The sequence below is a fragment of the Pelmatolapia mariae genome, linkage group LG14 (assembly GCF_036321145.2).
Source record: "Pelmatolapia mariae isolate MD_Pm_ZW linkage group LG14, Pm_UMD_F_2, whole genome shotgun sequence".
Classification (NCBI taxonomy): domain Eukaryota; kingdom Metazoa; phylum Chordata; class Actinopteri; order Cichliformes; family Cichlidae; genus Pelmatolapia; species Pelmatolapia mariae.
Window position 1 is genome coordinate 24148289 of NC_086239.1, and position 27388 is coordinate 24175676.

At 40.6% G+C, this 27388-nt stretch overlaps 3 protein-coding genes across 5 annotated transcripts in view; 1 reads left to right on the top strand and 2 right to left on the bottom strand.

Moving 5' to 3' along the window:
• Positions 1-2105: 2105 nt before the first annotated feature.
• On the bottom strand, positions 2106-5388 carry sptssb (serine palmitoyltransferase, small subunit B). Of its 3 annotated transcripts, XM_063493631.1 has the most exons (3): positions 4970-5388; positions 3888-4154; positions 2106-3817 (listed from the first exon to the last, which is right to left on the bottom strand). In XM_063493631.1, the coding sequence occupies exon 2, from the start codon at positions 4151-4153 to the stop codon at positions 3911-3913; it is 243 nt and encodes an 80-aa protein (XP_063349701.1). In that variant the 5' UTR covers position 4154; positions 4970-5388; the 3' UTR covers positions 2106-3817; positions 3888-3910. The 3 variants fall into 3 exon arrangements, with proteins under 3 accessions (XP_063349701.1, XP_063349700.1, XP_063349698.1); XM_063493630.1 differs by having other exon boundaries at positions 2106-4154; positions 5157-5388; XM_063493628.1 differs by having other exon boundaries at positions 2106-4154.
• A 1504-nt stretch (positions 5389-6892) lies between these two features.
• Positions 6893-22201, bottom strand: nmd3 (NMD3 ribosome export adaptor). Its single transcript, XM_063493355.1, has 16 exons — positions 22095-22201; positions 21666-21749; positions 19456-19590; positions 19196-19292; positions 18646-18726; positions 18014-18142; positions 17144-17234; positions 15393-15471; positions 14864-14960; positions 14258-14375; positions 11390-11535; positions 10921-11033; positions 10745-10817; positions 10469-10575; positions 8350-8420; positions 6893-8142 (listed from the first exon to the last, which is right to left on the bottom strand). The coding sequence occupies exons 2-16, from the start codon at positions 21707-21709 to the stop codon at positions 8009-8011; spliced, it is 1515 nt and encodes a 504-aa protein (XP_063349425.1). The 5' UTR covers positions 21710-21749; positions 22095-22201; the 3' UTR covers positions 6893-8008.
• A 1473-nt stretch (positions 22202-23674) lies between these two features.
• Positions 23675-27388, top strand: part of ppm1lb (protein phosphatase, Mg2+/Mn2+ dependent, 1Lb) — a 54099-nt gene continuing 50385 nt past the window's right edge. Inside the window, exon 1 of the mRNA XM_063492954.1 lies at positions 23675-24628. Within this exon, the coding sequence (XP_063349024.1) occupies positions 24230-24628 (399 nt within the window). The 5' untranslated portion in view covers positions 23675-24229. The remainder of the gene's footprint in view (positions 24629-27388) is intronic.

Sequence of the window (27388 nt, forward strand, 5' to 3'; positions counted from 1 at the left end):
GAAGATGGATGTTATCTGAGGTTGATATCATTGTGTGGTCTATTTCTTGTCTCGTCTTTGATTGAATTTGGTAAATGCTTGATGGTATGTTTTTGGACTCTGGCATCTGTCTGAGTTTTTGAACACTTCCCCTGTTGGTGGAGTTTTTCACTGTTCAGTTAGTTCATGCCCTCTGCTTCACTCCCCGATGAAGGCTTGTGTGCTGAAACACGTTGGCATTTAACCATCGCATGAGAAAAGGTATTTTGAATTATATATGAAAAGAGAGTGCTGTGGAGCTCTTTGATGTGTTTTGGCTCATTGTCCTCTTGGAACACCCAACTGTATCCAAGTTTCAAACATCTACATGTGGATCTGAGGTGAAGCTTTGAGGTAGTCCTCCTTCTTCATGTTCCATCACTTTGTGCAATGTACCAGTCATACATGCAAACCCTCCCGATTTTCCGGGAGAATCCCGAATTTCAATGCCCCTCCCGAAAATCTCCTGTAGCCATCATTCTCCTGAATGTCTCCTGATTTTCCACCTGGACAACAAAAATGAAAAACCATATCCCAGAATTCATAGCATTGCCCAGCCAATTCCAGTTTCCAACAATAATAATAATGGATTTATATATAGCGCTTTTCAAGGCACCTAATTGTTCCTTTACAATGCCACTATTCATTCACACACAGTTGTAGCCACAGCTGCCTTGGGACAGACTGACAGAAACGAGGCTGCCATATCGCGCCATCGGCCCCTCTGTCCAACACCAGTAGGGTAAAGTGTCTTGCCTAAGGACACAACGACCAGGACAGAGAGCCCGGGCATCGAACCGGCGACCTTCCAGTTACAGATGCGCTTCCCAACCCCCTGAGCCACGGTCGCATATTTTTTAAGCATATTTTCAGGCGAGAATGTAGCTGTGTAAACTTCAAATATCTGAGCTGACGAGAACAGCGAACTCCCGGCACATCGTTTTCAAACCCCCACACTCTTCGCTACTCAAAACATGATATATAAGTCACTTAGATAACTTAAAAATTTTATTGTTTGACTTTTTTCCGTGTTTTATTTGTTCCTGAGTAAATCGGTTTGGCTGCCTACCCCGCTTTCGGAGGACCCGGCCCACTTAGACCACGAAGGCCTGGTCCTCAGGTGGATGCAGCCTCTGAATTTGGACAGCCCCGGCTCGGGGACAGTAATAACAGTGACATTTAACTTACTTTAAATAAATAATTTTAAATAAATGAACACTGTAAAATTCAAGATTGTTGTATATGTCTATGTATTTGTTTTTGAATGTCTCCCTAACTCTGAGGTGTCAAGGTTGGCAAGTATGGTACCAGTACCACTGGCAGCAAAACAATCCCAGAGCATGATGCTACCACCACCATGCTTCACAGTTGGTACAGAGTTCTTTACTCCTCCAAACATACCCAGTCATGTGGACAAATAGCTCAATAGCTGTCCCGTCGGAACATTGACGTTTGCTTCAGATGGCTTTTGGCTTTTCCATGCAGGCAGCTGCAAAGTTCTATAGAACTTTATGGTGTTTTATTTATTTATAAATAAATAAATAAAACACAAAATAAATAGTTTTCATTTTGGAGCAGGGAGTGTAAAACTCAGTTCACTGTGGACAGAGTTGCTGGTTTTCCAGAAGTTTTCAGTGAAGGCTGGTTTGAGACTAAGTTGTTCCTAGAGCATTTCTGAACATCCTAAAAATTTCCTACCTTCACTAAGTAGAAGTTATTAAGCCTTGGCTTTGTCAAGTTGAAAGACATTATAGGAGCTTCAGCGCCACTTAGTAAAAGATTTATATGTGAGTATATGTATATATTTGAGCCTGTAAGTATATTTGACTCCATGTGGATTCTTGTTTTTTAAAGTCACTAAAGATGTGTGCTGTACAATCATTTTATTCCGGAAAGATAACTGTTCGAAGAATTCATTATGAGCCCAAAATTACAGTGACATTCATGCTGATGAATATACATAAACTTCTGACCACAATATTTAAATTGCATTTAAAACTATAAATATGTATAAATAACCACACAGAATGAGAAGAGTTGTCCAAGAATCTTCAGATGCATTTTTATTTTCTGATTACTGGAGCGATGTGTCACCATCATGTATAAATAAAACATTCATTTTGTGCACAGTGAAAAAAAAATAAAGATTTTTCAGAGAACGCATCATTGTCTGAGCTGGAAATGTCTGAGACTTCAGCAAATGTTTATCCAAAGTGAAATGATACAACAATATAAAAAGCACTTTAAGGCAGAGAAACAGAGCAAATAATAAAAGTATGGCCACAAGAGAACACAGATATAAATAATCAGAAAAATTTGGTAATTGACATTGTAACCAGCCAAGCATTTACCAGTGTATATAAATATATAAATCCATATAAATAAAATTAACTCATTGTTACTTATGCTTGAACTATAACCAGTGAGCCCCTCACCCAAAGCACAAATAGCTAAAAATGATCCAAAGCACAATGCTCATCGCAGCTACCAGACACACTAAAACTCACTTTCTATCTATAGATCAACTATAGATAAGGAAGACTTTGGTCAGCCATATCATTGTTTTTCGTTTGGGTTAATTTGCCCATAGTATCTTTGCATTCTGCATGAAACATCAAACAGTTCTTCTTTGATTTCAGGGGTTTGTGAAGTAGAGTTACGTAATTACCAAAGCCAAGCCTAAAACACAAAGGTGTGTTATATCAATATTTGCTCATGCTCAGAGCTGAGCACACCTACCAGAAATGCCAACAGTTAATAAACTAGAGATAAAGCAGGGCTCGGCACGTATCTCTTCTGTTATTTTGGTTTAATATTACTCACGCTGACTGGGAAAATCTGTTTAACAGAGTCTTAACACGAACGTTTTAAGACTCATTGCATAGGTTGGGCTTATTATCAGTCCTCTCTCTTAAGATAAATGACATCTACGTGAAATGTGTAATGTGCCCTGCCAGTCAGTATTACAGCTCATAAAGGCAACTAAAAACAAACAAACACCAAAACAAAAGAAAAACAAAACCCAGTGATAGTGGTTCTGATGCAAAACTACAGATTAACCACCTAGAGTGAGTGCACGAGATAACATGGCATCACAGATACATCAAATAAACAAACATACACACACTTAAAATGGAAACGTCACTGATGTTGCATTGCAAGTTTAGTTTACCTGTTGCATTAAGTCCCACAATGCCTTCCACGGCTCTGAAGGAAATTTGGGCTGTGTCTAAAATCATCTCGAACTCACGTAGTCGCCTCTCACTGTGTAACACTTGAAACGTGACAGTTTGCTCTGTAGTGAGCTGTAAATTGAGAATGCCAGACATAAATTTTACAGACTGGATTCAGACACTATAAAATGATCAGTCCGCTTTTTTGTAAATAGTGAGTCTGGAGCTTAAAAGGCAATAAAAGCAAAACAAGTCTAGTAGTGTTTCGTAGTGAGATGAGCATGCAAATCTACTGCCCATATATGACCCTATCATACAAAACACATATGTGGTATGCACTCACACAGGACATATGGTGATAAACACAACAAAAAACAAAAACAAACAAAAAAATCAATAAGGATAAACAACATATCATAAGACATCTCACAGGACATGTGTGAAAGCACTGTTCTGCTGCCTGTCTAATACCATGGGGTAAGGCTGGAGGGTTTGGGATGTAAAGAAGATAGTAAGGCTCTGATTTCCACATCGTTCCATTAAGATCTTCATGTTTTCAGTCGTGATTCGCGGAGGTGGCTGATTGCCGTGGTTTAGGGCGAGCCTGGCTCAAGGTGCTCTAGAATCTAAGGAGTTGAGTTATAAGAAAATATGTTGACAGATTCATGCTCATCCACACATTTTCTGTCTCTTTACCTTCATGTTTTGTTTTGTTTCTTTTAGGTCATGAGTGCCATGGTGCTCTCCGGCTGGCCGCCAAAGATGCCTAAGAAAAACTCCAGCGCCAGGCGCACGTGGATGGGTACAAAGACGTATGAGGTGTAGACGACCATGGCGATGGCAGAGAAGAGGATGGAGTTGAAGATGGATTTTTCCCACGGCTCCAGGACATAGATGCCGGTGATGAGCAGGTATTGGTAGTACAACCAAGCCAGGTACTCCCTCAAGTTCTTGAAGTTCATCCTGCAGAAGTAGTAGTAGTAGAAAAAAAATACAAGGCTCAACAGAAAATGTCTTAAGTACTCATAAGCTGGAAATAACATTGGTGGTGCAATTTTTACTGTTACACAGCTACACATATTTTATACTTTACATTCATCTACTGCATCTATCTTTGACAATTATGAAATAATAAGAAGCATAAAGTAGAAGCCGCATCACAGACCAACGAGCTGAATTTATGGACAAAAATAACTTTTTAGATTTAAAACCAAGACCGTGATGTTATCAGAATAAAACGTCTTATCAAATATGATAAATGATATACGCTGAAGCGGTGGCAGGCAGTGATAGATCCTTCTAGACAGGTAGGGGTGGGGCCAGCAGGTGCGTTACAGGTGCAGGTGCACTCTTCTAAATGTCGCGCAATTTATTAGAATATGAAAAACAACGTTTCCTTCCCAGTACAGACCCGCTATCATCAACCGTGTGCAATCAAATTAACTTTCCTTGTTACAAAAAGGGGTCTAATAACTGCAGGACTGTTGTCCTGAAGCCTCCACGAGGTAGTTTCCTGTGATAGTTATCTTTCTTTTTTCATTAGTGTTAGGATGGTGCCTTGCTTAAAATGCCAAGTTTGACCCAGAAACCTGCAAGGATTTGCGCAAAAGTTATAAATTGTGCCCAAATGACATAAACAAGTGAAACTAGAGTTAGTTATCAACCCACAGCAATGATTACTTAATTTAGATTTGAATACATGTGTATAGACTATATATTAGAAGGCGTGTGCGCTTATTAGCTCTTGAGCCATTACTTCAGCCTGTGCCGTCACTCACCTCGGCAGCCGACGTGAGATTCCTTCGAGACCAGTGGAGATTATGAGACCAGTGGAGTCCCCCTGCCGCCGCTGCTGCTCCGCTGCTTTGTGTACACCAAAAAGCTGCTTCACCAGTTCACCACCAGCCTATATGTGGTACACACATGACACCACACCCACTACCCGTGCTTAGACTCGCGACTCACCTGGCTCGCAGATCACGCAGGTGGAGTCCGAGAGATGCGATGCATAGGCCGGTGTTTGTTTACGCAGAGAAAAAGAAAACAGTCCTTGCAGAAGAGGCACGGGGGAGAGGCGTTGACTGGGCCGGACCTCTATCCCAGCCATGTGTGGTGTCCTGCTGCTTTGTGCGGCATCTTTAAACTTTGTTCAGTCGGTGTCGCATCGCCTCTGTCCCACCATGCTGCTGCAGCCCGACACTGCGCCACCTCTGACGTAGACAGCAGCGAGCAATCAAGCACCACCAGCAGCAGCAGCCGGAGCAGCAGGAGGAGGATGGAAAATGGAAAAACAAGCAGAGACCACACTGGTGTACCGCAACCCCGGCATGCTGTAGTTTGCATGTCATTAGAGGAAACAAAATTTTAAAGCGACATGAGATCATACACTGAACGGCAAGAAGCACGTTCAGCTGAATGCAGCTCACAAAGCATTTCCAAACCAGCCTCCTCCTCTTCATCCCCTTCTCCGTGATAAGACTAGATGAAGTAATAACAGGCTACAACACCTAATGCCTCTTTAATTATATTTTGCAACTCACACGGAGTGTTTCTGGGATCGTCTGGGAATGCAGCCTTAAACATTCTCCAAAGTGTTTTGAAAACAAATGTAATCAGGAGTCCTCACATCTCCTTCTGGACTTGATCATTTCAGTCTATGGATTCATAGCCTGCATACAGCTGTGGGACAACCAAGGGAGCTCAGACACGCCTGTGGAAGAAACTCTCTCTCATACACACACAGGGCACGGTGTCTTTCTGTAAGCACACATACAGCTGAGAAATCTTATCTCCTAACTGTGAGCTTTGCTGACCAGCTCACTTCTTATACTGCATTATTGATGTGTAAACACGGGTAGCGCACCGGTGACGCATGGATGCACCGTCAAGCCCGCAGTTAGCGTCAGGATGAAGGATGCTGGTCTGAAATGTCAGGCACAGCTCATGAAGGCGCTTCTTCACACCGGACACATGTTTGTAAAGGAGCTGTAAGAGCAGTGAAACCACCGACTGCTGCTGCTGCTGCCTGCGACAAGCACTGGGGAAATCATTATTCAAATCGGACATCCACAATCTTTAGCCTTTAGGGACTTTGTAGTCTGTAAACAGGGAAACTACAGGTGAATCAGGCCAACACACAAAAGAGAGAGAAAGAGCAGGGGGGATTCGCTTCATTCGTTTTCCCAAGTAGATCTGATTACCGTTAACAACCTGCTCAGGTTTGTGAAAAACAAGAGCTGCCCCCTCCCCTCCCTGAGTCAAAATGTGAAACTAACACACCCTGTGATACACATTCCTCTGGTGTTTTATATTACATAAAGCTTGCTAGTGGCGGGCTGAACTGTTCCAGAAAACATGGTGGCATGTTTAACCACAGTTCCAGTATGGTTTGCTTTAATGCATTCACATAAAAAAAGAAAGAAATCAGATTTAATAGAGTTATTTCCCCCCCCTTAAATACTTTCCAAGTTTTTATAGTTCTACTTCATTTATTGCTTCTAAACAACTGATTTACTTTCATATTTAAGGATTTTGTCACCGTGTTTATATATTTACATTTGAAATCCCACAAGCCAGACATTTATTATAATACATTGCTATATTATCCTGCATATTATCAGAATATCAAGCAACATAATCCAAAAATGTGAAAGTCTTGAATTTTTACTGGTCCAAAAGCCTCAAATTTGAGCGTTCATGTGAGAAAAATTGTTCTGAAGAGCATTTCTGGTAAGTGAAATCCAAAATTTGTTTGGATCTTTACATTTTTGCACCTTTTGAGTAAGCAGGAGCTAGGAGCTAGTCATAAATGTGCCATTATGGTCCAAAATGGTTTCCCCATCACTTCAGATCTGAAAAAAACATCATTATCAAGCGACATGTTTTTCACATCACTGGAAAATGTTGGCATGTGCAATGTTTGTATTTTATTCCTGGGTTTAGAAGAATGAACCCTGTGATTGGAGGCCTTGGCTTTTTTTTTTTTCTCTAGACCAGATCAGGTTGAGCACTATTAGTGAGGAATTGTGAGGAACACAGTGGCACAATGGGTTAAGCATAGACTTGACAGCATGATTTGAATGAACTGTGAAGGCACAAATAAGTGCTGACTTACATGTATTGCATTTAAAGCACATGCTGGTGTGACAGGCTTCAAACAGAGAGGGGAAGAATGCCCATTTTTACACTTTCGTTTTTAAATTAGCTCGCCTCACAAAGACTGTACGCTCGCTGGCTGAAGGTGTTGCAGCTGGACAGCATTTGCATTTTGCCCACAGTAGCCAAATTACACCATTAACAGACTTTGCTCAGCTTGCTGCCAGCCTCATTTAAATGAGTTACTTCCCATATCTTCCTAGCACAAAGCTCCCTCTGGTGGATGAATAAAGCAAAGCACTTCACAACAAGAGCCTCTAAACCAGCAGAAAATGTGTGGGTAAGGATTTATTTCGATAAAGAAGCTGTAACTGCTTCATTTTCATATTATTCTGATATGACAAAGAGGATCATATAAAGACAGGAAAATGTGAATCTGAAGACCCAGTTTGGATAAAAGTCCACTGAGAGAGCGTGGAGATAAATTATCATAGGTTTCATATGACTGAGTGCCATTATGACTCACAGTTGGTACGTTTTAACCATCATAAACCAGTACACCACTGGATTTGTTTGCTCCAACATATCATCTGTCCGTGTTTGAAACAGTCCCCAATTTGCAGACAGTTCTAAATCCGGTGTGCAATTGCACCGTTGTATTGTAAACGGGCCTTTATTTGATAAATCGGCTGTCGGCGTCACAATGTCAGAACGCCGTCTGCTTAGTCCGTCATCATGTCGGCACCCTCTCCTCCTGTGGCGTCCGTTAGACTCAGCTCCTCCAGCATCTCCGCCAGGGAAACGCGTGGTGCTCCGTCATCATCAGTGTCGCTCTCCACCGGGATCTTTGACGCATCTGAAATTGAAAAATCAGCATCTGCTCATTAAGTGCCTCATGCATCATCTGTAATGAACGTGTGACACAACTTCCATCAGAACCGCAAGCAGCCGTTGACGGTAAATGAGCCGTAACCTGACAATAGAAACCTAAACAAAGGCTCTGAAATCTCTCTCGTGATGCTGCTGCGGGAGTAAGTCTGTGCTGGGGTCATCAGCTGCTCACCTCTGAAGATATTGACGTTCTTCCTCAGTGCCTCATCTTCCTCCAGGTCCTCCAGGAAGTCCTGATATTGCCTGAAGACAGAAAAGTTAGTTGAGAGCAAAACCAGTCTGGTTACTTTACAGATAGCAAAAGACCACCAGAGACGTGCGTGCTGGAAGTAACGGCTTTAATCTTAAAATGATAATAAGACCCTTTGGTTATTTAATCTTACCTCAAAGTATGTAATCAGTTCTGATTGTTAGCACTCTATCGACCAGTTTTTAACGTGTAATTTTCACATTTTGTGCGTTGATAGCTCAAGCCGACTTAATTTTGGTGAAAAATTGGGTCGAGGTCATAGAAAATGTTAAAGTTGAAAAAACAGCTTAAAACTTTATATTAGGCACAATTTTTATGGATCATCTAAAACTTCACAATAATATACTAGGCCTTCGGGGACACGAGTACCTAGGTTGGCTAAGCATTTGACCTTCATTGCTAGCTCCAAAGTAAAGTTGACCTTGGGGGGGAAAAAAATGTCAAGAAACCATATTGAGTAATATATCATATCAAAGGGAGCGAGCTATAAGAGACACTTTTTATGTTTTCTACACAACGCCCTTCGATGTCACAATGAGACCATAACAGGCTGACGCCAGCGTGACTTGACATCGTAAAACATAAAAGTTTTAGTATAGCCTTTTACCTCTGGGAGAGTTGTGCCCTCTGAGGGCTCTTGTTTAAGGGATATTTCCAAGGTGTTTCAAATTTATGCTAATTTTTTTGATTAGATATTTTTTATTCACCTGAATATTAATGCATAATATTTAGTCCTGTCAAAAGATTAAAAAAAATTAACTAATCTCACAATTTTCTGTAATTAATCGCGATTAATTACAATTACTTGATCAATAGCCTGGTTGCAATTACATTTTTCAACTTTATATTTAAGCTTGTAACAGACATTTATGCAATATAATGAAGTAAATGCAAAATAAACACAAAGAATGTATGCTTAAATTCAAAGAGAATTTGAAGAGTTTTCTTCAATCTTTTAGCACAGGTTCTCTCCTGTGAAATACAACTTTAAAAAAAACAAACAAACTATATACTAATAGGTAAGTATACACAAATATATATATATATATATATATATATATATATATATATATATATATATATATATATATATATATATATATATATATATATATATATATATATTAGTGCTGTCAAACAATTAAAATGTTTAATCTGATTCGTCACAGGGTTACCGTGGATTAATTTTGATTAATCACGATTAAATATCATTCATTTTTATTCTATATTAATCGCATTTCATTTTGCGTGAGCAAACGGACTCGAGAAAAAAAATATATAAATAATATAAATATAAAAATATACACACTTAACATGTTTATTGAACATTCATGTTAACAAAAAAACTGTAAACATTTATCCACTCTCTCTCATAGCTCCCACAGCTATGTAAAGCGCGTGTCCTCAACGATATTAATAGGTCTGCAGTTTGTTGCAATCCACTTGGCAATTGTGTCAGTCAATATGTTTCGAAATTCTATGAAAAGCTTAAAACTAATAATGAATCATTTTAAGAAGTATTTTCTGTGTATCTGAGTCTGAAGCAGTTCATTCATCTGTTACGCCTCCACTATTGTCCAAAAACACACATCAGTGAGCTACAGCGCTATATTGGTTGAAACAAATCATTCACACCAATAAACCTGACTTGTATGATTTTTTTTTTTTTTTTGAGTGAAAACTATACAACTTCAGGTTGACCCTACAATAATGGAAGGAAAACTCCAACAATTAGATGACCCCTATGTGGGAGCACTAAGCGACAGTGGGAAGGAAAATCTCTGGCAGAACCAGGGTCAGGGAGGGGAGCCACGATCGGCTGGGAGTGAAGGGAGGACGACAGGAATACAAAAAAAACCAAACAAACACAAAAACCACTGTATAAACATCTGAACACAGTCCCAAACAAAAGTGCTTTTTTAACTTTTAAGTCTTTAATCTTAGCTTAAAAACAAAAAAAACCAAAACATTCCCAAGACGGCTTAGAGGACAATGCTTGTAAGCCATACATCATTCATCTCAATGAGCTGAACAGTCTTACCTCTCATCATCCGTGTCCATGCCTTCACGGTCTCTGGCCATCTCCTGCAGTTTCCAGTTCCTGCGCTTCACTCTCCTGCTGCGGTCGTAGCTCTTCTTGATCAGCACCTTTGAATGTACAAATGCTCAAATTTAACCACACACGGCATTTTTGTTCCTATGCGATTTAACGAAGGGATGAACTTTCAGAACTGCATGCAGCGTTTTAGTTTGCCACTAGAGGTCAGTGTTAATCAAGTCAACAAATCGTGTCCGCTGAAGTGCAGGTGAGCCTTACCACATCAGGAACATGGTGAGGGTTCATCTTATTAAGGTACTCATCATTGATGTTGGAATTGGCAAAGTCAAACCTACAAGATAAGAAGAAAATTAACTATTACGTGTAAACACACTGACCATTATTTATTATTACTTTTATTTATTCATTGTTATCTGACTGTTCTGCGTACGTACCCCAGCACCAGGTCTCCAATATTGAGAAGGTGGCCCAGGAATGTACGGCAGTGATACTGCTGACTGGTATTCATCTCTGATGTTTTCTGAACCCACACCTCAGCCAGGGTGTGCTGTATACACACAAACACAAAGAGGGAAGGGAAAATCCAAAATGTTTAAGCAATCAAACAACATTACTCCTGTTCTTTCGTCCAAGTTTGCTCATTCAGGTGCATCAATAATAATGCAACACACACACACACACACACACACACACACACACACAAAGACGCAAAAGAGCGACGGGAAACTACACACCGCACTCGCCTCAAAAGAAACACTCCTGACTGTTTGTGTCGATTTGGCTCGAATCCAGCATACAGGTTCAGGGATAATGTAATGGTTTGCTATTGATTTTACCTCTAAGGGAAGAGCAATGTTCCCCCATAATGCAATCTGTTCTGCACCAACACACACGCGCCCTTACTTTGTTGGACCTCATGCCAGCTCCAGCTCCCAGCTTCTGGTCTCTGATGATCTCAGTGTCCATGACTATGAACTCCTCCAGCTGGCTTGGGTTGAAGAGACCGTTGAAGGGGTTACGCCAGTATGTGCTCCCGTCCACCTCGGCAACTAGAAAGATACTTTTGATTATTTAGAGTAATTAATTTAAAAACAAAACAAAAAAATCCCCACACACTTAACTTTCCGGATATTTAAATAAATTTTTTTGGAAAAAATAGATACACTACTCAAAAAATATGAAAATAACACTTTTAAATCTCAGTATAGCATCAAGTCAGTTAAAGTTCTGGGATTTTGACCCAATATAAGGCAAAATTTGGACCCTACAGAGGTTACACAGGTAGGTCCGAGGCGCGACACATCCATCGAGCGGTGCACAGACCTCTACACGCGAGGCAGCAGCAACCTGACTGCCAAACTGGGAAGAAATCCTTGAACCCCCTGTCAAACCCTGCTGTGTGCAGCGGTTCCTGGGCACCTCCTGGTGCTCGACAATGGCCGGCCACATGTGATGACAGTTTGAAACCAGCTCATGCAAGGAACTGATATCACTGCCTGCCTGCCGCCCCCCCCGCCCATGCTCGCCTGACATAAATCAAACAGAACACCTCTGGGACATATGTTTCAGTCCTTCTGACAGGTTGCACCTGAGACTGTCCAGGAGCTCAGTGATGCCCTGGTCCAGATGTGGGAGGAGATCCCCAAGGACACCATCCATCATCAAGCACAACCACATGGAGGCAACACAAACTACTGAGCACCATTTGGATTTGCTGTAATGAAATTTCAGTAAAATGGACTAGCCTGCCACGTCCTTTTCACTTAGATTTTTGGGCTGTATTTGAATTCAGCCCACTGTCGGTAGATTAATTTCTTTTCCGTGAAAAGATGTGGCAAGTTGAGCCTTTCAATCCTAACAAATTACCCAGCCTATATCAGTATAGATATCCAGCGTGTTTTCTAAATCTTCCTTTAATTTTTCTAAGCAGAGTATTAAAAATATTCCAAGTCTGATTTATTTTTTTAAGTGCTTTTTCTTTCTGTTCGTACTCTAAACAAACTAGGCAGGAAGATTGTCTTCCTGTCTATACTGCAACCAAACTGTACAAGCAGAAAAACAGAAACAGATACTTCTGATACATGAGTTAATTGCCTTGTGCCGCTGAATCTGCTCGACAGCCTTGAGGCTGTTTGTGCTTTTCAACCAGCTAAAAAACTTTCTGCTCCAAATATAGCCTGCTCTTTGAAGAGTAATTAAAAACGTGTGTGCTGCTTCAAGATGTGGAGGACCATCCAGCCTCTCACAAAACGAGCGATTACGCCACACGCAGAGGAAGCAACCCATCACTAATTGTCTCCGTGCTTGTATTGGTAATAAGTCCCCCTAAATCAGATAACTTGGCTTTGATAGAATAAATAATGCAATCTGAAATATGTTTTGCTCTCTGGGAGCACGTCTAATATCGTGCTGTGACTGGAGAAGAGAGAAGCAGCCGAGTAAAATGACTGCGTGGAACATGTGGTCACCAAACTGGGGTCAGTCTAGTGCGGTTTAGAAGGGTGTCGACCAAGCAGCGACTCTCGGTAATGCAGGAAATACTTTTGGTGTTATGAACAATACAAGAGTGAAAAATAACCAACCTGTGGTAATGTTTCTAAAAGTGCAGATACTGAAAGAGGCTAAACAGAGTGCACAGTCGCAACAACTGGTTTATCAAAGTCATATAATGAGAAACTACTCAGATGAATATTTAAATATTCAGCTAGTCGACTGTGATGATCGCCTTCTTATGCAATTACAATTTTAGTTTCTGGTCAAATGTATTAAGTGCTAAAATCAGCAGCCTTTTTCAACAATGCTAATAACCATTGGTAACAGACTTAAAGAAATTGGAAGACATATTTAAATCTAATGAATGAATTCCATTGTTAATTAAAATGTCCATTATTTTTGAGCCATCAGCTGTCAAACAGTTTGTAAAATGTAAACATAAAATGTGCTGCTAAACGTCTCATAACACAAAACTGCTACTGTTAATTACAAATAAATTAGTGAACAATTTTCTGTTGAATATCTGCAGCTTAACACTAAAAGGCCACTAATGCTCTTTTCTGAACTGAGTGGTTTCTGTCATATTTCAGAGATGCTTCTAGAACAAAATGACTACATGTGCATCAGAAATTAGTAGAAGTTACCCATGGAAAAACCCTGAAACCACCATATCTTTATGTATTATATACTGATGTGTCAAACTTGTCATTAAGGCCCAGGGGAGGCCGCCAAATGTTGTCTTTATGGGGCAAAGAGTGAAGCTAATTGTGTTTACTATGAGATCATTCATAGGAATTCAAAATAGGCATGGGCACTTAAACAAACAAAAAATAATAATAATAACAAAAATGAAATACAAGTATTTTTTAAGACATGAAACTGTTTTAAAAAAATATTCATTTGAATTGGACGCAGTTTGTCCAATTCAAGGAGATGAGAAGGGTGGATAGAGTCACGTGTGTTATGTGTGTTTTAGGACTGTCACAGGAGGCCAGAGCACACAAAAAGCAGCCACACAAGCACAGCTACAACATCTAAACTCCACACAAGAAAGGCCGGCCCGGCCAGAAGGTTCGAGCTCAAAAGCTACTTGCTGTTAGGTTGTATTACACTTTTTTTTTTCTTTTTAAAGGATGACAATTATTTACTGCACTTATCCCCAACTTAAACTACATCTCTGCTGACTGCAAGCCAACACAAATACGTGAGAAATGCTTCTACAATTAGCCAGGTGAGCTGCAGAGTCAGCTAAACGTGTCAAAACTCCTCCGTACTCACTCTGCAGGGTGCGGGGGTCGATCAGATGGATGGTGCTGGTGACACGGATGCACACGCAGACTTGACCCATGTTCCCCAGGCTCTGCGCCAGCCGAGGTGAAAGGCACACGACGTTGTCCTGGCAACCAGACAACCAGAAAACTGGGGGTCAAACTAAGGTCACGTGGAGTAAAAAGGCTTTGAACTTGTGCAGAACAGCTTGTTTACTCAAAAAAAGGACTTGACGTTTTCATTTAAGAAAACAAGTGTCCCTCCATGGACCCCCAAGTACTGAAATATGAGGTGTTAACAAACCCAGTATATGTCATGATATTAAAGCATTGAACTGTAGTGGCCTGCCAATCAACTACTGAAAATGACACCTGACAGGGATCAATTAATCCCCACCTTAATTTTAATGTCACTGTTTTCCAGTTTAATCTAACCTGTCACCATTAAACACAAATTCAATCCTTTTTATAAACTGACAGAAATATGTCTAATGTGTAGGCCGTAGGAGTGACGAGGACAGTCGGGTGTATCTCACTGCTAACAGTGAATCATGGGATAAAACCTAGATTCAACTAAAATAAGTTCCAAATATAAATGCAACTGTTTGCTGGATACCTTGCAGACCGGTACGATCTCCATGGAGAAGGTGCTCTTGTAGTTGTATGTGTTTGAGTGGATGTCATGAGAGATGAGGCGCTGAGATGCCTTTGACCTTTAAAGTTAAAAAGAAAGTATTCATTTTTATTAGTAATATTAAAACATTCACCAACACACGTGAGCTCGTTAAGTGTCGGTTGGACAAATGGTACAACAAAAGTGCCTAAAAGCACTAAGATGTTGTGCACACATGGAAAGGAAACATCCTGTGTAGATTATGATTATATAAACGGTTTCTGCCATGCAGAAACAACACTTGTACGCTGTTTCAAATTAATTAAAGACTTTAATATATTCCTTTTCTTTATAATGGGTTACATTCTCTTCCGATTCAGATTTATTACCGACAGGCTACATTTTGCTAACACCTGCTAGCTAATCATCTCCACTTCTACATACAAATTCTGACTCCTGACAGACGTCATCACTGAACGCTGTGAAGGTCGTGCTGTGCGTTTTCAGAGGCATGGACTGAAGCAATGTTTACCTGCAGGGCACGGTGCACTGCAAGAAGTCCACCATCTTCTGAGCGTGCTGCTTGGAGCCATAGTAGAAATCAATGCCCTCTGCGAGAAAAAGCAATACCATCAAATACACTTCACAGATATATTTATCACAGGCATGCTTCGCAGGTCATCCCCACGCCAAAGAACATATGCATGAAAACGGCACATACCACAGAGCAGATGAAGAGGAAAGAAAAATATGGCAGCCACATGTAACCTTAAAGCTTTCAAGTCCCGCCGAGACATGGAGATGATTTAAACAACCCCATCGGGCCAAAATTCTGCTTAACAGTCCCATCCAAGAATACAGAGGACTGCTGCTGAGATGTCACTCAATGCACAGCATGTGAGCCTCTGCGCATATAAGTATGTATGAAGTAGCACTTAGCATCCATAAGTAGGGTAAGAAACAAGCTTGCTCTGCAGGCAGCTGGTAAGGAACGCCCGCTCTGATTAGAGCGCACTGATTAGATGTACAACGTGTGCCCCTGAGAGGCCCACGCGAGGACAGCTGCATGGAGTTACTGGTGCCAGTGATATGCATGCATGACTGGCTGTCTGGTACGGGAAGAGGTAATTAACACTCGACACATCATTATGTTCTCCTTCACTCTAACCCACATTAGTTCCGCTGGTGACAACTAGGGCAAGTTTCCCACTTTGCAGTGCAATTTGGGTAAAAGTCCCCACAGCAGAGATGAGGCATTTCCCCTTTAACCCTCGGCACCCCATAACAGCCGCGGCAGGCTGGCAGGTTTCCACTACTGCCTGTGTATAAACACATTATTGCACACACAACACTTTAATATATTTAAACAATATTTGCACATTAAAAAGAAACAAGTGTCAATTAAATATTTGTAATATTTTCAGTTTTTTCCCCTCATTCACCTCAGCCAGTCTGTGTGGCATTCATCAGTAGTAAATCTAGACTCTCAGTCCACTGTTTATGTCAGCTGTCAACATGCCTGATGTGAAGCGTCCGTGTCTATTTACTCTTGACGACGCTGTAGAACGTCGTCGAAGGAGTCTGATACGAGTCGATCGAGCCAGCGAAGCTCATCTCTAACTGATGACAGTTTAGCTGAAGTATGCTGCGGCTATCCCGAACATTTCTGTCAGTAAGAGCTGCCGTTTTTGTTGGTGTTAGCCGCTGTTACTGAAGTAGATCTAATGCCGTCAGACTCGGGCAATTGGCGTATAAACTTTCATAAGATGCAAGAATATAAATCAACTGTTTATCATAGGGAAAGTGAGATTTTTAGGACACTCGAACCTAAGGTTAGCGTCCATAACATTATCTTTTAACCAGCTGCTTCCGTTACAGCCAGCTTATTGTTAGAAATGGGAGGTCTGCACATTTAATCTGCTGACAATATAAACTGGGAATAAAGCAGCATTTTTATGCACATTCTCTCAGGTAAGAGCTCTGACTTTAGTTCAGGAGATGAGGCTTCAGCTGAGGAGAAAGAGGATGAGGTGGAGATGAGGGAGGAGAGAACAGCGGTGGAGGTGGCAGATGAAGAAGAGGAGCAGACAGAGATGATGAAAAGATAAATGTATTAATCTTAGTGGCCATAAATATTTTTGAAAGAGCTCTATAATAGACAGCCAATTCATTTATCGTTTGTGTTTATCAGGTTCTCTCTCATTCTTAGGAACCTGGAACATTATTATAGAATTCTATTGGTGTACACAGCACTGTGCACATAATCATAGATCATTGACCTACCATGTATTTCTTTAATGTTGAGGGTATTCTGGTGGAGTTTATGCTTCAGGATTAGCTGCTCCAAATAGTAGAAAGTCTTTTTGTGTACAGTCTGATGGACAAAAGAGAAATCTTCATCACAGAGAAATTCATACTCATCCCTTTAAACAGCACAAACCTCGATAAGTAGCTTTGCATTTGCCTGCGAACACTCAACTTAATGGCATTCAATACAGCTGGGTTTTTTCCACGTCTGAGCAAGCTGTTTATTTCATGCATCTACGATCTGCTGAGCCTTTTCTGTCATGCAGCTACAGAGCAAAAGCTTTTTCAGTGACTGGCTTTTATTATGAAGTGGCTGAGTTATATAATAACATAGCTTAGCTTCATAGTAACATAACTATTTATTAATCACTGAACTGCTAGTCTACGGTCTCTGCAGCAGTAAAGTTCAGTGTAGATCAGTTCAGTACATCAGTACAGAGTGTCTTGAGTTGTATTTCCCAACAAAGACTCAGAGAGCTATGTTTGTATGTTTATATGAGACACTAACAGCGCTATATATAGAAAGAGAAACAGTCAATGACCCAAAAAACCGTAAAAAGTAAACATTACTCTTCTGAATGAAATTTGACATCTAAAGTCGAGTCAGTGTTAGTGGAAAAAGAGGCTTTGCACACATTTTTCAGCTTTGACCACAAGCTTTACTTTTTAACACTTTACTATGACAACCAATTTTACAAATGTGCTGAAATATAACCATTCACCATCCACTTCAATAACTGATAAAATGGTTCATGGTTTATTTAAAAGTGCTTTTAAAAAGGTTGAAAACAGCCAGAATGGGAAAATAGTTTGTACTTATTAGAGTGTAAGACCACAGGTATCTACCTTCTGACGAACTTGAACGACGGCCTTCCAAAAGTCTTTGGCCTCCACACGGTGGCAGTCGTCACACATCTGGGACTGGATGACAAACTCAACCACAAACACCTGTTGTAGGATGGCGCCATTCATCACCTGGAGAAGACAACAACAAGTCACACCATATGCTCCAACTCCATGGGAAACGATGACAAAAACTTGTGGCTGAAATTCATTAAACAAGCTGTTCAGGGAGAGCATATTTGAATTGTTATGCTTGAATTTTTATGTGAACAGGCAGAACTGCAGGCAGAATTATAAAGACCCTCCAACTGCACAAACAAAAGAAGCACAAGGCTCAGGTTCTCACTAAAGGTCAAGGAGATGCAATGACAGCCAATGGCGAGGCTCGCTACTCTCACTTAACTCTGTCAAGAACAGACAGATCGCTTGTTCTTCTGATAAAACAACCTCAGGGTCACTTTGTAGTGGATGCACGTCCTACAACTTGTCACCACTTTTATGAATATTCGTAAGATTTTTAAAAAAATTAAAGGTTTTGTTTTAAACTTTCTGGACAAAAAACACCTTGCCCATCTCATATCGCTAATTACAAATATAATTTTCCCACACATAGAAATGTCCCCCTGTTTTCTAACCTCTTTCTGGATGGTCAGTTTCATCTTAATCCTTTTGGAGTGCGGCTCTGTCCACACGAATCCAGCATCGATAAGTCGCACCTGTGAAGAGAGATGTTTTAGATCTGCGAGCACTGTCTGAGTATTGAGAAGTACAATAGTGAACGTGGTGCACATCATAATAAAAAAAGAGATAGATGGGAAGGATGCTGTAATGTAATAATGTATCACAGAGTACCTGCTCAGAAAGCATTAAACTAGAAGGGTTTTAAGAGTACAACATTAAGGTTTTGATTAAACTTTACTGTCATTAAAAATGTAATATATACTTAAGGATATGAATTCTTAACTTGCATATGTCTAAGATGGTCCCTCTCCACACACAACCCAAAAACATAACAAAAAGTAAATGCGCTCAATAAAAAGGCAGGACTGAAACAAGCAGCTTGTGAATCTCATATTACAAACTGGCACTGGACACCCCCTTATATTTAATTTATTCTAGAAATCTTTCACTTATGTAGAAATATGCTATTCGTCTTTAGTGACACTGAGTAAGAAAGAGGCTTACTTTAGACATAGAGCTCTTTAGTTTTTTCAAGCAAAGAGCCAGCAGCTCCCTGGACTCCAGAGCACACTGTACCCAGGTCGCTGGAGGCTGCAAGTACCTGCGTAAAAGAGGAAATACATTTAAATAAAAACACACCTTTCTGACTGCTACATTTCACCTGTAAACGCCTTCTAAAGAGAAACGGTGATATAATGGGTGCATTACAGTGTACAAAACAAATACAACTGTTATGTGTTTGTTATTAAACGCATGAAACGCACCGTTCACACTGCTTGCAGAAATGCACTGTGACTTGCTTGGGGATTCCCTCTGAGATGTCTACCTGAGTGCGCAGGCAGGCCACACACATGTTGGCTGGGTTAGGAGGAATGGGGACACCACAGGTACAGCAGAGGCTGGAGGGGAGAGACGCCAAAGTCAATGAAATACGAATAAATGATGAGTTGTTTCAGACCCTTTTGTTGATGATATATAAAATGTTTCAGCCTCTTCACTAAAGACAGCATGTACAATACAATGGGAGATTTTACAAAGCAGGTCGCAGCTTATGTTGTCGTGCTTTTCCCATATTTTTCTCATCACTTGAACATTTTCTGAAAATAAACAGTCACGATGTTCACTTTACTTGATGACATAATTCATCTCAGTGGTTCTGGCAAAATTACACTTACAGTGTGCCATAATCAATTTAAAATCAAAAGCTACTGCTAGTTGTTATATTGGACGGAGGACAGCTGCAGCCCCTTTACAGCCTAGGGACATGTATTCAGATCAAGCCTATTATTTGAATAATAAATAAAATATTAATTATTTCAATCTTAAGTCTTAACAAAGACTGCTCCATGACCTGTATTCCACTAGTGATGTGCCGGGACAGAGAAATGCTACCTTCTGAAAACTTTCCCACTTTTTGACAGGTTTGAGATCCAAGTGTTCTGAAGCTTTAAGAGCAGATGTAATTTACATGAGAACAAGATGATAGTTATCAGAATCTGTGGGCTGCTAATCATTAGGGAATTTCTTTTGGTAACCCCTCACATAGTTACTGATACCAGAAATTCTGTGGTGTCCTACTGGTGTCAGCTTTATGGCACTGGTAACCAGTTTTATTTGGTTAAAACATGTAGAACTGATTCGAGATTGGCTAATAGCACTGGATCAGTGGAAAAGGATTTGAACCAAGTTTGTCAACAGGGCTCTTAATTAGGAACTTTTGGTCCAAATCGGCAACACACCCACTGAAAAGATGGTATATTTTATTTTACTGCGGTTGTGCTTTATGGATGATTTAATGAAAGAAAACAAAAAAAAAAACAATCATTGTCCCCCACATGACTCCATCAGAATCTGTTTTGTTTTGTTTTTTGTACAATAACTAACGGAAGAAATTATGTATAACTGATAAGCTTGATTTAAAAATGTTGGTTTAAAAAAAAAAAAAGAAAAGAAAAGAAATTTCTTATGCTACAACTTTGACCAGCCACCTATGCCATGTAGTGATATTACCCCTGAAAGTTAACCAAAAATGCACTTTTTGATTTTTTTTTCCAGTGAATTATAACAAAGCAGATCAAACATCCAGAGCACCAGTGCTTCTTCCCATTACGTTACATTACAAACATGACCACTGGTGCAGTTTTGCTATTGAAGCCATGATTATACTGCTGCTCAAAGTTGATTACTAAAACAAATATATACAAATATAATATACAAATATTTTTGGTTGATTTGCTTGCAGTTTTCAAACAGAGCTTACATGTGTCCAGCCCTAAATTTTTCATGTGTCTATCGATTGTACTTATGATGTTATAACATTACAATGTTATGAGGGCTCAAAAATGCTGGAAGCCCAACATTTCAAACCACCCTGAATGTATACACTTTGCATATGCTGGGGGGCCAAATCCACTTGAGTAATAGACACTTGAAAGAAGAAAATTCTTTTTCATTCCATTTCCTGCTGATTGAGTAAATATTACAAGTTGTACTACATAAAGAATAATATCATTAGATGTCTAACCTGAATAGAACAAAAGCCTGTAGTTTCCAGATGGCACTCAAATTATAAGTGAGAAAATAACTTTGTTAAAGAAATGCATATTTCTTTATCCCCAAATCACAGATTCTGGTTCACTTTAATGGTATGGGATGCCAAGGAAAATTTCAAGCTTTTATCGTTAATAGTTCTTAAAGATATTTACATTGAAATGTTACCATGGTCGAGCAGAAAACTTTATGACTCAACAGATAAATACAGGCTGCTGCTGCTATGTAGTTGATTATCCTGCCTGCTGATCGTTAGCAAGCCAAATATCGTCCAGTATATCCTGTGTCCTTGCCTCCTATTGGTAGTTTAACGCCACTCTTAAAGGAAATATAGGTTTTATAGTTAGAGGCAGAGATGCTATCCACAGTCTGGAGAACGATCTTTGCTGTTAAAACTCACACAGTGCTAAAGGGCTGCACTTACATGTTCCCCTGGCTGCTCGAGGCAGGAGCCTGCATGTACTCCATCCTTGCCAAGCTGAGTGGGTCTCAGGTGGTCCAGTTATCTCTGAGGACACAAACATGACAGATGTAAAGTGGCCCTGTCAACGCTGAAGCACAACACAGACGACTGGGAAAAAGAAAGTGTTAATAAACGTTAACCCAGATAATCTTATTTTGTTTCCAAGCGTTCATTTAGAAACGGATATCTAAACAACGATAAAGCAGCCCTAAGTACAGTTAGCACTGCTAGCCTGGCTGATGCTCTTGATACAGTGTGTTAGCACTGGAGGCTAAACTGCTAACTCTTCTGAGTGATTCTCAAAAGTTTTCGCGGAGAAACAAACACATAGAGTCGACTGAAATTATTCAGTAACTACAGCTAACGCGACCGCGTGGTGACAAAACTTACTGATCTTATTTTGATGAGAAATCAACAGCACACAGTAAATGAGGTAGCCCCACGTTTTCCCCACAGAAGACCGAGAGAGGCTTGATGGCGTCAGGCAGGACTCAAGGACCCCGGGACTGTCTTTGTTTGCCTGAATACATTTCCTCATAAAAATTTAAATCAAATAAAAATGCCACTTAAATACCAAATAGAAAAAAATGTATTACTTGTTTTTCCAATTTAAATCTTGTATTAGATAATCTGAAACGCTGATGGTGGTATATATAGTCATATATCTTAGTATAAGTACTATATCTTAGTATAAGTAAGTATAGTAAAAGTATAGAAGCGTTTTAGGCAATTAGTTAAAGATCATTTTAATGTATTATTGTGAAGAGGAGTTTAACAATTAACTTTCTTTCTCTTTTGACACCCACACGATCACTGAAGTGTTTCCTTGCCGCTTGATGAAGAAAAAAGCATCCCCTTTGTGCCATTGTTTAATAAGAGAGATTAATATTTATTTTTCTCAGTTAAAAGGAAAAGTTTGATATGACTGCCAAAAACAGAGTCATTTAAACTTTCCACCAAAACTCCTGCTAACATCTTGTTTTGATTCATTAGTTAGCTATTTTATTGTACGTTAACTAATATGAGGGGCTAAACTGATGGACTTGTTGACCTCACATTTCCCTCCTGGTGCGACTGATACTATAGTTCTAAAAACAATAATTTTACAAGTTTTCTCTGTTTGTTTGGTTTGTTTGTTTGTTTTTAGTGGTGGTGGGGGAGGCCCGAGAAGGACTTCTGACACAACCATTAATACAAGATCTCCCCTTTTCTCCTATAACATGACAATTCTACCTTGCCACAAACATACTGGGCCTAATGAAAGGTTATTTATCTGATTTAATTTTATAATGAAATGTTGCGTGTTAGTATGTATTTAAAATTGATTCACGGAGGTCTTCAGACTCACCTGTGGTATGACTGGTCCTTGGACGCCTTCGAGTTCTGTCGTAAATCTCCCGTGCGGTTTCTCTCTTGGTGTCTTGCTTAACCCCTGGTGAGATTTTAGACATGGCTGATATATAATTGAGCAGTAGAATTTATAAAATTTGCATGAAATGACATAATGCTGCAATAATTTCATTTTTGTAAATAGTCTGCAGTTGTCTTATTGGTTTCTCTACTGAATTTTATTTGCGGCAAGCCAGTGAATGCGACAACTTATTAAGTTGTAGCCACAACACAACTGTTCTTTTCTTTCAAGTGATTACATTAGTTAACTAATTCATTTATTTATCTAAATGTATCTAAATTGTTTATCTAAACGGCTGTAGATGACATTTCTTTGCATCGCCTAATCACCTTGTTTTCAGACGTAACCAGCTGCAGTTGAAAAAGTTTATTATTATTATTATTATTTATTTATTTTTTTTTGGGGGGGGGGGGGTCCCTTATTTAAACGGTATCACTCTGCGTTGTCTGTGGGTAAGTGTTGATATTTTAAATACAATTATTTCCTACAATATTGAAGGGGAACTTTACGAGCTGCACGTGAAAGCAGCACGGCCGTTTAGGAAAGCAGCAGCGGGGCTTCGCAGCCAGTGTGGCAGCTGGGAATGTAAGGGTTTCAGCACAGGCTGCTATTTCAGGACTGGGAACAGTAGCAGGGCTGGCCGGGGAGGGACAGGCTCTGCCCACAACTTTGCTCTAGCCAACGCACTGGCTTAACCTCAAGTCCAAACGGAGGGGAGAAGCTGCTGTTTCCCGCCTGGGGTGTCCGTGTTCTCGGACCGCGGCAGATGGTCAGCGGACAGCCGTTGGTGGTGGCTCACTGCTGGGCTGAATGCTAGAGGGAACCAGCCGGTGCACCGCGCTTCTTCTTCTTTATCTCCCCTCGGTCGCTGATACGTCCCCCTCCTGCCTTGTGGGTCCTGGTACCGGGATGCAGTGAAGTGTCACCCGTTGGTCCAGTATAACCTGAATGTTTCCCGGCGTGAGTAGCTCGGTTAAATGTGTCTGTTTCGCCGCTAACCAAACCAAACACGGTAACATCATCAACAACAAAAACAGCGACGATGGAGTGAAATCTGCGGCGGGGGGGCGAGCGACACACAACCTGCCGCGATTTCCTGCGCGTGAATAAATAAATGATAGAGGATACAATGACCCTGCTGTCTCTGTTAGGTCGGATCATGCGTTATTTTCTGCTCAGACCGGAGACCTTGTTCCTGCTGTGCATCAGCCTGGCTCTGTGGAGTTACTTCTTCCACACGGACGAAGTGAAGACCATCGTCAAGTCCAGCCGAGATGCGGTCAAGATGGTCAAGGGGAAAGTGGCGGAGATGATGCAGAACGAGCGCTTCGGTGGGCTGGACGTCCTGGACGCGGAGTTCTCCAAGACCTGGGAGTTCAAGAGTAACAACGTGGCCGTGTACTCCATCCAAGGCCGGCGAGATCACATGGAGGACAGGTTCGAGGTGCTCACCGACATCGTCAACAAGAGTCACCCGTCAATCTTTGGGGTTTTTGATGGCCACGGAGGAGAGGTGAGTGGGGCACCCAGGGGGACATTAAAGTGATCTCCAGGGGGGCTAAAGTGTGGGTTTGAATGACCTGCTTTTATTTCTTTATTAAAAGCACGAATGAGACTAAATGAAGCAGAGATCTTATTGTGTATTTTCAACCGAAGCTGTCCTCGTTGTACTTTTAAATAAAGTATAAATATGAGGGCTAAAAATCTACTTTCTATACACCTAAAATAACTTCTAACGGATAAAGCGATGTAGTCCACCCCATAAATCATTTATTACAGTGTATTAAGTTACATAGAGTTAATGTGTAGCGATAAAGGGGATCTTTTCCTTCCTCAGTTTGAGCCCTGTGTATTTTTTGTCTCTGTGGTAATTTAATCAAACACAAACTAATTCAGGATTATGCAACTCAGGGTAAGGAGAAACTGAACTAATGAATGTCTTGAATGTGTTAACACGGAGACTCTTTAAGACAGGGACTCGAGGTTGAATAATTAGGCAGGATTCACTTTGACGTCCCGTGTCATTGATGGGTGCAAGTTATGACTTTAATTAGGACAAACCAAGTGACACACACATACAGAGGCACAGCCACACTGGGGCTTCTGGGTTGTCTCGTTACAGCCCTGCAAACACAGTCACCCTCCCTGTGAGAGAGTCTTCTTTTAGATGGCAAGTAGAGCCGCATGCTCTTTATTTCCAGCTTATTTCTCTCCAAAAACAATCTCTCTTGGGTTTGTTTGTCCAAAGCAGGGATGCATCCCCCATAGTCTAACACAATTATAGCTGGAAGGAGAAGGATAAACTCAGATTTTTTCAGATTCTAGCCGGGGCCCCATACTGTGAGGAAAAACACAGATAACATCGCTCACTAGTCCGCTGGTTACAGCCGTTCTCCTTTGCTTTCTGCTTCCTTGGTGCTAATTAATGTCAGGGCATCGAGGCAACAGCCTGACAAAGCAGCTCACAATGAGACCCTTAAAAAGTGCTGTCAGTTAAAGGGACAAAGAGCATTTGACATGATGCCACAGTCAGGCGGGAACATGAAAACACTGATTTATTATGAAGTCGAAGCATGCCTCTGCTCGGGCATTGTTTTCTGAGGCTTCGACTGTGCCCTCAGCTGACAGTGCTGATGCAACAGAGCCACCAAATAGAAAGAAGAAGAAACATAAACTCCAATAGACTCTTCTCTTCTCTTCTCTTCTCTTCTCTTCTCTTCTCTTCTCTTCTCTTCTCTTCTCTTCTCTTCTCTTCTTTCTGATGAGCCACTTCTGGTTTCCGAGGAGCTCAGTGCCTTTTTTTTTTATTGTCTCACTGCAACAATCCTCACTCCTGAGGTTGACTGCTGTACTCTGATTGAGGCTGAATGATAACATACTAAAAATAGGCAGCTAAAGGCATCGAGGTGGCTTTTCTACTAGGGGAAATTAAATTTTAGGCCGCAACGCTGGATGCTGCAGCTTTTTGACCAAAAGTGGTCATTGGATTGGGTTTCCCCTCATGGCCTCCTTCCCTCCTCTGTGGAGTTCATTTTTAGCGATCAGTGGCCTAACCTGTTAGCGCTGCCACAGCTCACTATACATGTGTTTAAGAAAAATAAGTAGGAGATATGTTTGTTGATCTGCCAGGGGAAAAAAAGAGAGAAAACGAGTGGGAGAGCATCGGTGGCGAGTGGGAAGAGCGAGAAGAGAATCTTAGGATTTGCCTTTGGATGTGAGAGTCTGTTTTATCGTTGCATGTCCATGGGCATCGGTTTATTCCCACGCCCTCTTTTGAAGTGTGGAAAATGGTTGCCAGTCAGCAGCCTTCGGAAAATAAATAAATAAATAAAAATAAAAAACTTCCTCTCTTTGGTGGATGTAGATATTTTTATATTTATACTTAGCCAGAGGGCATTAAGCGGAGTGATGCTGTGTGGCCCAAGGCAGCATCAGGATACTGGCTGCCTCAGCTGGCTTGTTAGTGAGGTGTCAAATGCTTCAGTTTCTTTACACACGCACGCATGCACACACATTCTGCTCATCCAGGCCACATATACACAGTCATTAAAGCAATGTCGGACTTGTGCCAGCATCTTTTTAGCATCCAAGACTTTAGCCCTTCTTGGATGTTTACAAATCCCGTAATGGACAGAAATGTAAAGTACACTTTCACTGGGGTGTGAGCATGCTAAAATAGAGAAATACAATCAACTCAGAGGAGGAAATTGTAGTTTAAACTACAATAAAGGCTGCCACCAGTGGTTATGTTATATAATTGATTAATGTTAACTGATAACTATTTAATTACAGGAAATTAAAAAAAAAAGGTCTGTGTTGATGTCCAAGTCAGGTAAAAAAACGTGATAATTCCATAACATAAAGAAAAGCAGCCAATGCCCATTACTAAGAGGCTGCATGTGTGTAATGTCTGTCTTTTTAAAGAAAAAGGACATTGAGGGATTTATCAGAACAGCTGACAGTTTACCTGCATACCAGCTCTGGTTGGTATTTATAATATTGATTCATCATCTTGGCTTGACAAAGCTTTCAATTTCTTTCTGCAATCCGTTATTGTTAATGCATGTACTGGTGCTGTGAGTGAGGGCAGGCACTAAACGCTCTTGTAATTACTGTATCCTATTATTGACAGGCAAACAGATGCTTTCTTGCCAAGAAATTGATCAGTACAAGATTGGTATCTTTCTCATTCCTGCTTTTAGTGATGGAGCTGGAAAAGGCAGGCAGTAAGCTTCAAACAGCTTGCATAGCTCTTCTCCAAAAAGTCAAACTG

What these genes read in the sequence shown, in the direction of transcription:
- sptssb (XM_063493630.1), bottom strand. Translation starts at nt 4,153, where the DNA reads ATGAACTTCAAGAACTTGAGGGAGTACCTGGCTTGGTTGTACTACCAA.
- nmd3 (XM_063493355.1), bottom strand. Translation starts at nt 21,709, where the DNA reads ATGGAGTACATGCAGGCTCCTGCCTCGAGCAGCCAGGGGAACAT. An exon ending in ATTGGAGACCTGGTGCTGGG is followed by an intron (nt 10,818 to 10,920) that starts GTACGTACGCAG and finishes CTTATCTTGTAG; the next exon opens with GTTTGACTTTGCCAATTCCA. An exon ending in CTCACCATGTTCCTGATGTG is followed by an intron (nt 10,576 to 10,744) that starts GTAAGGCTCACC and finishes GTACATTCAAAG; the next exon opens with GTGCTGATCAAGAAGAGCTA.